Genomic DNA, 9,560 nt, shown 5'->3' with positions numbered 1-9,560 from the left:
GAACTGCATTTTTCCCCTTTGAGACAGAGCTGGTCCTCATAGCCAATTGGCCTGGAGGTCAATTCCTCCCAGTGATACCAAGAGTAATCAAGACTTAACTACAACAGGACTGTGCACACAGTCCACAAAGGGGTGCACCAAGAGTATCCCCCTTAGGTAATTGGGGAGGTTAAGCAACTGGACCCTATAGGACACCTAACACACAAGGCCACTCTATCAACACAGGGAAGTAGCCAAAATGCAGAGACAAAGAAACATGTCACAAATTAAAGAAATAGAGGAAAGCAAACTATTGGAGTTCAAAACAATAGAGTTCAAAACCACAGTTATAAGGTTACTCAAGAATCTTCTAGAAACCTCTGAGAAATTTAGTGAGACACTCAAGGATATGAAAAAGGACCAATCAGAAATTAAACATACACTGACTAAATAAAGAATAATTTACAGAAATCCAACAGCAGACTAGAGGATTACAAGAATCAAGGCAAAGATTTGAAATATGAAGAAGCAAAAAGCACCCAACCAGAAGAGCAAACAGAAAAAAGAATCCAAAGATATGAAGATATTGTAAGGAACCTCTGGGACAACTTCAAGCGTACCAACATCCGAATTATGGGGGTGCCAGAAGAAGAGAGATAGCAAGATATTGGAAATCTATTTGAAGAAATCATGACAGAAAACTTCCCCTACCTAGTGAAAGAAATAGACTTACAAGCCCAGGAAGTGCAGAGAACTCCAAACAAGAGGAATCTAAAGAGGACCACACCAAGACACATCATAATTAAAATGGCAAAGAGAGAATCTTAAAAGCAGCAAGAGAAAAACAGTTAGTTACCTACAAGGGAGTACCCATACGACTGTCAGCTGATTTCTCAACAGAAACTCTGCAGGCTAGAAGGTAGTGGCAAGAAATATTCAAAGTGATGAATACCAAGAACCTACAACCAAGATTACTCTACCCAGCAAAGCTATCATTTAGAATTGAAGGTCAGATAAAGAGCTTCACAGCTAAGAAAAAGCAAAAGGAGTTCATCACTGCCAAATCAGTATTATATGAAATGCTGAAAGGTATTCTTTAAGAAGAGGAAGAAGAAGAAAAAGGTAAAGATAAAAATTATGAACAACAAAGTGACAACAAATACATATCTATCAACAAGTGAACTTAAAAATGAAGTGAATAAAAAATCTGATGAACAGAATAAACTGGTGAATATAATAGAATCAGGGGCATAGAAAGAAGTGGACTGACAATTCTTGGGGGGAGGAGGTGTGGGGGGTTCAGGAAGAGATTGGACAAAAATGTTACACCTATGCCATAGCTAGTTTGGCTCAGTGGATAGAGCATTGGACTGTGGACAGAAGGGTCCCAGGTTTGATTCCAGTTAAGGGCACATGCCTGGGTTGCAGGCTCGATCCCCAGCTGGGGGCGTGCAGGAGGTAGCCGATCAATGATTCTCTCTCATCATTGATGTTTCTATCTCTCCCTCTCCGTTCCTTTCTGAAATCAATAAAAACATATTTTTTTTTTTAAGAAAGAAAAATTGAGACACCTATGGACTAGGACAGTGGGGGGGCTAAGGGCGGGGGGTGGGGTGGGAACTAGGTGAAGGGGAGCTATCGGGCGGGAGAAGAGAAACAACTATAATAATCTGAACAATATTTATTTAAAAAAAGAGAAATTATTTCATAAATAATATAATGGTAACTGGTAGAAAAGAATTAAGCTATAGAACTTCCAAGCTATTAAAAGGAAAAGAAGGCAAAAGGGAAAAAATAATAAATGCATATAAAATATCTCAAGGAATGCACAACAAACTGCAATAGTGGTTAAACTTCAAGTGGTGTGATTTCATTTTTACTATAGAGTATAAATATATCAATATTTCTATCAGCTAAAAATGTACCAATAAAAGCCATTAAGTAGTAAAGCCAATATAAATTTAAAAAGAATTATAAAGCAAATCTTACTTGGTTTCTCCATCGGATATACCAACAACTCTAGCTTCTTCAAGATGAGGCCAATTAACAAAGACAGACTTTCCAAGCACCAATGAAGCTACATTTTCTACACTCTTAAAGTAAAAGCAGAAAAGTTCATTTATATGTCAGGTCCAGGAGAAAATTATAAAGAAGAAATATTAATTTAAAAATGGCTTGTGTTTATAACTGTGCATTTAAAATCTATAAAATAATAAAACAGATAAAACATTTGCTCACTCAAGTGAATTAATTATACCCTCTAATATCTATTCCCTATAGTTCTTAGTTGTGCTGCTCTTCTCAACTTTATTCCAACTTAAATCTTACATATACTGAAATTCAGTTAATTTTCTCTTCTTTTTCTTTCTAGTACATTCTCCAGGACTTTTGAGACCTTTCTTTTTAAAAAAATCATTTTCAGTTGTTTTAACCTAAATGCCTTTGTTCACCATTTAATTTAGTATGAATCTGTAAAAGTTAACCAAGTTTACCTTCCTTTATGCCAACCTCTTCTTATTAGACACAGTATGACCGACATAAAGTACTTTTCTGCAGTATATACATCAGGACACTAGGAAGCTTGCTTCCTACTCACTTTCTCAATAGCAGTGGCAGTTACTTAGTAGAGCAGCCCACTGATTCTAATCCTAAATGAAATTATTTGGTGAGAAAATGAGTTTCAGTAAAATAAAAGAGGGCTGATCCACAATGTATTACTATCCATAATAATAGTCAACATTAGCAGAAACAATGTTCAGCAAGAAACTTAAGTTTTTAGTTTTGCTGCTAACTAACTGAGTGGATGTCCCTTTTTAAATTTCAACTTAAGTTTTTTAATTTGTAAAATTAATGAGTTGAACTAGTGGCTTTACAAAATCCCACCTAGTTGTAAAATTCTATGATTCCATTATTTTCACGACCATCTTGTTTATTTTTCTTAGTGAAAACGAAAAAAAAAAACACACAGAAATGTCTAGAAAAGGGCTATGATTATTCATTTTTTCACATCAAATAACCAGACAGTATAAAACAGAACCTAAGAAATCTGATTTCTTTTCACTTTGTGGTTGATATAACAAAGTAACAACTCTAGCTGCCCAACCACTGAACAACACCGGCAGGGCCCCTTCACAGTAATTTTAATACCTACTTCCTTTCTCCATTAGCCCTATTTCTCTTCCGTTTGAATTTTGCTTGATGAACTGCCTCTTCTCTACCTAGCTTTGTACTTAGCCTTCTTTTAATGATAAACTTCTTAACCATGGGCTTAATGGCTGCTACCTCTACTTTCCATCTACTAGTATGCGGCCCCAGACTAATCCTTAGGAATTGTACTTCAGCCTCCACCAATCTATAAGAATGGAATTATCAAAGGCCAAAAATGATGCCTAAAGGACAAATTCAGACTTGGTTTTAGTTTTTTTTTTTTATATTCTTGAACCACATGCAGCATCCACTTCATGCTACTGTGATACTACTAACTTGGGAATCATTCTCTTTTACCTCTCTGAACACTATGTCACTTTTACTATTCCTTTTCCACTCTTTATAACTGTGAGTATTTCTTGATGCTGAGACCTAGAATCCCCAGAATTCTTTTTCCTCAGGGAAATGAGCCCCAGGCCTCAGCCATCACTTCCTTGATGATGACTGTATATACCTATCTACCCTCTAAGCTCTAGCGCCAGATATTAAACTGTGTATACTAGTAAGCACTTCTCAATGGAGGTTTTTCATCTCAAATACAGAATATTATAAACAGACTATTTTCTCAATTTTCCCAAGGATAGTACGTAAAAAGCACCCTTCTAAATGCAGAAGATAAGTTTAATCCAGTATATGCAACTGGATGATTTAGGGCATTAGGGCTTAAAATCTCTGTGGATCTCTTTGAGAAAGGCTGGTAGGGCAGCTGTAGTTACAAGTCATAGCAACACCTTAAAATTCCGTCATTATTTATCATGAATCCCTTCAAATCAGGGACTCTCCCATTTTAACTTTTTTATTCCAATAAACAGCAATTATTTTCTAGTTAATTAGCATGGATCCTAAGAGTTACGTTTAACATTTTCTTCCTCTTTTCAACTTCCAGATTTAAACAACTGATCAAATGTCAATTTTATTTAGTCTTGTTCATCTAAGACCGGCGATTTTCAACCGGTATGCCACAAGAACTTTTAAAACATGCAGTACTTGACTATTTAGTAAGAGGCACTGACCTCTTTTCCCTTAGATTGTCAAATTAAAAAATGACAGCCAAAAGAGCAATAGCTATCTGGTGTGAATGAATCAAAATTATACCTATTTTTCTTGTCAGATGGGCAGAAAATATATTTTTTGGTGAGTTGTGAGATAAAAATTGCTGATCTAGATTTATTAACAACTTCCACAGTTTATGTCCTTATTTGCCTAATGCTTCTATAACCACAATCGCTTAACTTGCAGGCTTTTCCATTTTCTTCCATTTCTCTCTTGTGCAATTTAATCTATTATACTGCCACCAAATTAACCTTTAAGGAAATACCAATTTCAAGATAACACTGATGAAAAAAAGTCTAAACTCCAGAGCCTGGTATTCAAGGTCCTACATAACCTGGCTCAATCTGTGTTTTCGACCTTATCTTCCACTATTTCCCAACACAAGTCCTCTACTTCCGTCAGGTTTATCTGTTCCTTCTCCTTAAATATATCATACTTATTCTAAAAAAAAGAAGAAGTATTAAGAAAAGTTCCAGACACACAAAAAGGTTAAAAAGAATAAGATAATGCATCACATGCAAATTTACATTGGATGGCAATTCCCAGGTCTTGTTATTCCTTTCAACTAAAATTCCTTTCCCTTCCTTTTCTCCTCATTGTGATGATCTTTTTCTTAGCACCCCGTTCAAGCCTATTCTCATCTACAGGTCTACACTTAGTTCACACAGCTCATCTTCTTTTTCAAAGTTCCTGGAGCGTATTTTTCTCTTTATGTAACAATTATACATGTCCTTTTATTTGTGTAAATGTTTGTTTACTTTATCCTTATTTACGGTGAACTTTTGGAGAAACTATATCAGACCTCTTGTAAACATGTTACAGTTAGGACAGTTTTATGCATGATAAACACCCAATAAATATATAATAAAGAACATACTTACAAGTTCATCTGATTCTGCATTCACTAAGATTTCCAACATCATGTTTTCTCCACGACTGCTCTGCTGGAATACTTGAACTCCACTTTTCTTCAAAAAAAACTTTAAAAAAGTTCAGGAAACTGAATTTTAACATTCTCCATAATCACTTAATATTTAATAAAGTAAAAAAAAATCTGAACTAAATAGCCACTGACTTTGTGTTTGATGTGTTTCAGAGTAGGAAATCCACAGAAATATAATGCCTTCTGGTCAACCCTGGTTATTTTGTTCTTGCTTATGTCTACATGCCAAGCATCTAATGATATTACTTTATACCTAAAAAATAAATCAAGGCATTTAATTTAAAACTCATACATTATAAGCAATCACAGTTCTTCAGCATTCCCTTGAATATTGTGCAAGAGTCATCTGTGCTTTTAAATAAGGCAACTATAATTCATTCCTACAAACAAAGAAAATATAGAGCAGGACAACTCACATTCTCTGTTGTTATTGATCCAGACATGCTTGTAGGTTACTTAATGGAAGTTTTCCCCACTCATTTAAAACCAAACTATACACACAGACACACACACACACACACACATATATAAACTACATATATAAACAAACTATATAAAAACAAAGTTATGCATATATAATTAATTTTAAAAATAAATGGATGTATTAAGTATATTACACATCTCCATATACTCCATCTTCCAAAACCCAGAGAGTAAAATAAATGTTTTATAATGTCTATTCATCTTTCTCTTAGCTTTAAAAAAGGAAAAAAATCTTGACCTAGCCAGTGTGGCTCAGTGGACAGAGTGTCAGCCTGCGGACAGAAGGGTTCCGGGTTCGATTCCAGTCAGGGACACGTACCTTGGTTGCAGGCTTCTCCCCGGCCTGGGCCCTGGTCAGGGAGGCAACCAATCCATGTGTTTCTCCCACATCCACATTTCTGTCTGTCTTTCCCTCTCTCTCCCACTCTCTCTAAAAATCAATGAAAAGGATACTTGGGTGAGGATTAAAAGAAAAAAATATTAACTGAGAGATGTTCACTTTCTTTGCAACTCAACTACCACCTGAATACATTATTTGCAGGGAAGAAGAGAGAAGAGAAAAAAAGGAAATACATTTTAATGAGGAAGATAAAGAAGAGGTGGGTTTGAGGCAAGAAACAGAGAAGCTCCTTCTTTCTTTTTTTCTTCTTTCTAATTGGGTGGCTGGGCAACAGTTATAGCATGTCAAATAATGCTGGGACCAGACACTGGAAATAGAAACAAAAATTCACACATCCTTTTGAGGAATAATACAGATATACACTCAGGAGGAAAATACTTAAAACCACAAGAAGATGGAGAGAAAGAAGTAGCATCTGATGAAAGCAGAGAACAATATAAACAATTGTGTGTGAGAGAGAGATGCTATGTTCCTTGATATAAGTTGGTGTAATTCATTATAAATTTACTATAACTGTTATAAATGATTTTTTAATTCTCCAAATAGATATTCAAAAATTTTTTCTTTTGGTATGAGGTAGGGACTCTTGACAGTTTTTGAAAATTACCAAGTAATATTACCTTGTACGACATCGTTCTATGGCAGGGAATTTCTCTGGCCATGGAGAGGGATAGGTGAACTCTGTGTCTCTATCATACCAGCACATTAAGCACTCACTATGTTGGTTTCTTTTCCTCTCTTCTTTTTTGAGGGAGTGATTACATGTCTCCATGGCTTCCAACAATCGCTTCTGAAAGTAAAGATTGAAGAGAAAGGTTAAAAGCATAAAATTTCTGTAATTTCAAAATATAGAATAAATCTTTTCACTTGTATACATAATTATTTTTGTGTGTGAAAAACAAAAACCTTAATTAATGGAATTCTTTTCCATTTCATTACAGAAAAAACTAATATACTATTTATCCACTGCCAAAGGACTTGATTGATAATGATAGAATATCGCTTGCCTCTGCAAATTCCTCTGACCTATTACTCCAACAGTAGTCACAAAATGTGGATAAGCAGACAATCAAATTTTAAACGTGAATTTATCATGATTATTATTATTTATCATAAAGCATTACTATCTTACTTTACAATTCTGCAATGGTACAGAACTGTTTATATTAACAAATTATCTTATATTTAACGTAATTCCAATCAGAATTACAATGGTTTAAAATATTTTTAACAGACAAAATGATGTGAGTGTCCATATGAAAGAATGAATGTGTGCATTGCAAAAGTAATTGGGGACATGCTTACCAGATCTTATAATTTTTTTAAAATATATTTTATTGATATTTTACAGAGAGGAAGGGAGAGGGATAGAGAGCTAGAAACATCGATGAGAGAGAAACATCGAACAGCTGCCTCCTGCACATCTCCCATTGGGGATGTGCCCACAACCAAGGTACATGCCCTTGACTGGAATCGAACCTGGGATCCTTCAGTCAGCAGGCTGACACTCTATCCACTGAGCCAAACCGGTCAGGGCTGGATCTTATAATTTTTTATAAAGCTACTGTAATCAAAACATTTTAGTAGTGATACCACAAGAGAACCAAAGAACAGAAGAAAGAGTTAAAAAAAGACACAGAAATTTGTGTCAAAAACATAGTATTCAAATATTTAAGTGGTGTTGTCATAACTAGCTATTTAGCTGTAAAGAAAAAAAAAAGCATATACATTTCCGAACTTCATACCATATGCCAAGAAATCAGAGTAACAAAAAAGCAGAGTAGCCGAAACCGGTTTGGCTCAGTGGATAGAGCGTCGGCCTGCGGACTGAAGGGTCCCGGGTTCGATTCCGGTCAAGGGCATGTACCTGGGTTGCGGGCACATCCCCAGTAGGAGATGTGCACGAGGCAGCTGATCGATGTCTCTCTCTCTCGATGTTTCTAACTCTCTGTCTCTCTCCCTTCCTCTCTGTAAAAACTCAATAAAATATGTAAAAAAAAATTTAAAAAAAGCAGAGTAATAAAACAATAAAAGTATTAGAAGAAAATCTAGGAGTACTGATAATTTGGAGTGATAAACTAAAACAGTTTTAAAGGAAAAGACATTTTTTAAATAAAAAAATGTGACAGAAGGTGCCATGCACAAATCAAGAAACAAATGCCACATTTGGGAAAGAACAGTGCTAATATACAAAGAGCTCTAAAAATAAAATAAAAAATGAGGGAAAGAATATGAACAGGCAATATATGGCATGCAATTTAGAAAATGCAAAGGGCAAGCACACATAAAAATATACCAGAGATACAATATGCTGGTGGATTAGATGGAACCTACACTCAGCTCTTTCCAGGACCAAAATGGAATTACAACTAAAGTATAGAAAAAAAACCATCCTCAATAACCAACTGAAGACTTGCTGAACAGAAGCCATATAACCAAGGATGTAAAGTGGAGACCACATAGAGACTGATAGGAAGTGCAGAGGCTCTGAAGGGCTGGCCTGGTTCCCACTGGCAGCAGCTGATGTTCCAGATGGATATCTCAGCTGCAAGGGGATTCCCCATGAGAAGTATGGAGTCTAAATCCCAAACTGGGCTCCTCAGCCTAGAGCACCAGAACTGAGAAAGGTGCCCACATTAACATGTAGCTGTGAAAAGCAGCGGCTTGCTATCTGCCAGGGAGAGATGGCTGAAAATGCAGGCACATTCTTAAAGGGCCAAAACACAAAATTTTGTGTGCAACCACTCGCCCTGGGTTCCAGCAGAGCGAGGGCAGGGCAGACTAGAGCTGCATGAAGAGAGTCTAAGGTTGGTGGCTCTGGGAGGAGAGCTGAGAGGACAGTCACCAGGATCCTTATGCTGAGTCATTCCCCAATACTGGTGGAAATTATATTTCACAGGAAGAGCATGCACTTTTATGCAGCATCAGTCTGGGGGGACACAGTTGATACCTCCCCACCACGTTGGAATCCCTCTCACCCAACCCTATGATCCTATGGAGCTTATCCCTGCAGAGGAGTGTAGTCAGAGGCTCTTTAAGTGACTGAGAGTCCACAGGAGAGGCAGATTTCTGAGTGCTTTGAGACGTTTGTTAACCTGCTCCTGGGACCAGGGTTAGTAAAAGCAGTCCTTGGTGTGCATCTTGGTTCTTTTCACATGCGCCCAAGCCGAGTAGGGGGAACCACAAGCTGTGGATTTCTGATAGTTCCAAACAGGTTGCCCAAGGCTAGTGACAGACAGCACTTGACATTACCTATATGGGAGCTTCCATAAGAATGTTGGCAGATTTCTCACCAGAAAAATTTCAGGCCAGAAGAGATTGGCATAAAACATCTACACTAATAAAAGAGAAGAGTGGTAACTGGCGTACGACACTACCCTTTTCATTGGCTAATCAGGGCTATTTGCAAATTAACTGCCAACTAAGATGGCAGTTAACTGCCAACAAGATGGCAGTTAATTTGCATATGTAGGCACAATGCAGGGAGGCAAAAGG

At 36.7% G+C, this 9,560-nt stretch overlaps 1 protein-coding gene across 1 annotated transcript in view; it reads right to left on the bottom strand.

The window, feature by feature from the left end:
- XRN1 (5'-3' exoribonuclease 1) overlaps window positions 1-9,560 on the bottom strand; it is a 203,723-nt gene that overhangs the window by 118,457 nt on the left and 75,706 nt on the right. Inside the window, 4 exon segments of the mRNA XM_006757506.2 lie at window positions 1,969-2,072; window positions 5,121-5,219; window positions 5,315-5,435; window positions 6,686-6,855. Of these exon segments, the coding sequence (XP_006757569.1) occupies window positions 1,969-2,072; window positions 5,121-5,219; window positions 5,315-5,435; window positions 6,686-6,855 (494 nt within the window).

Source organism: Myotis davidii, unplaced genomic scaffold (genome assembly GCF_000327345.1).
Source record: "Myotis davidii unplaced genomic scaffold, ASM32734v1 scaffold495, whole genome shotgun sequence".
Taxonomy (NCBI): Eukaryota; Metazoa; Chordata; class Mammalia; order Chiroptera; family Vespertilionidae; genus Myotis; species Myotis davidii.
Note: the sequence above shows the minus strand (reverse complement) of the source record. Positions and strands in the feature narration are given on the sequence as shown.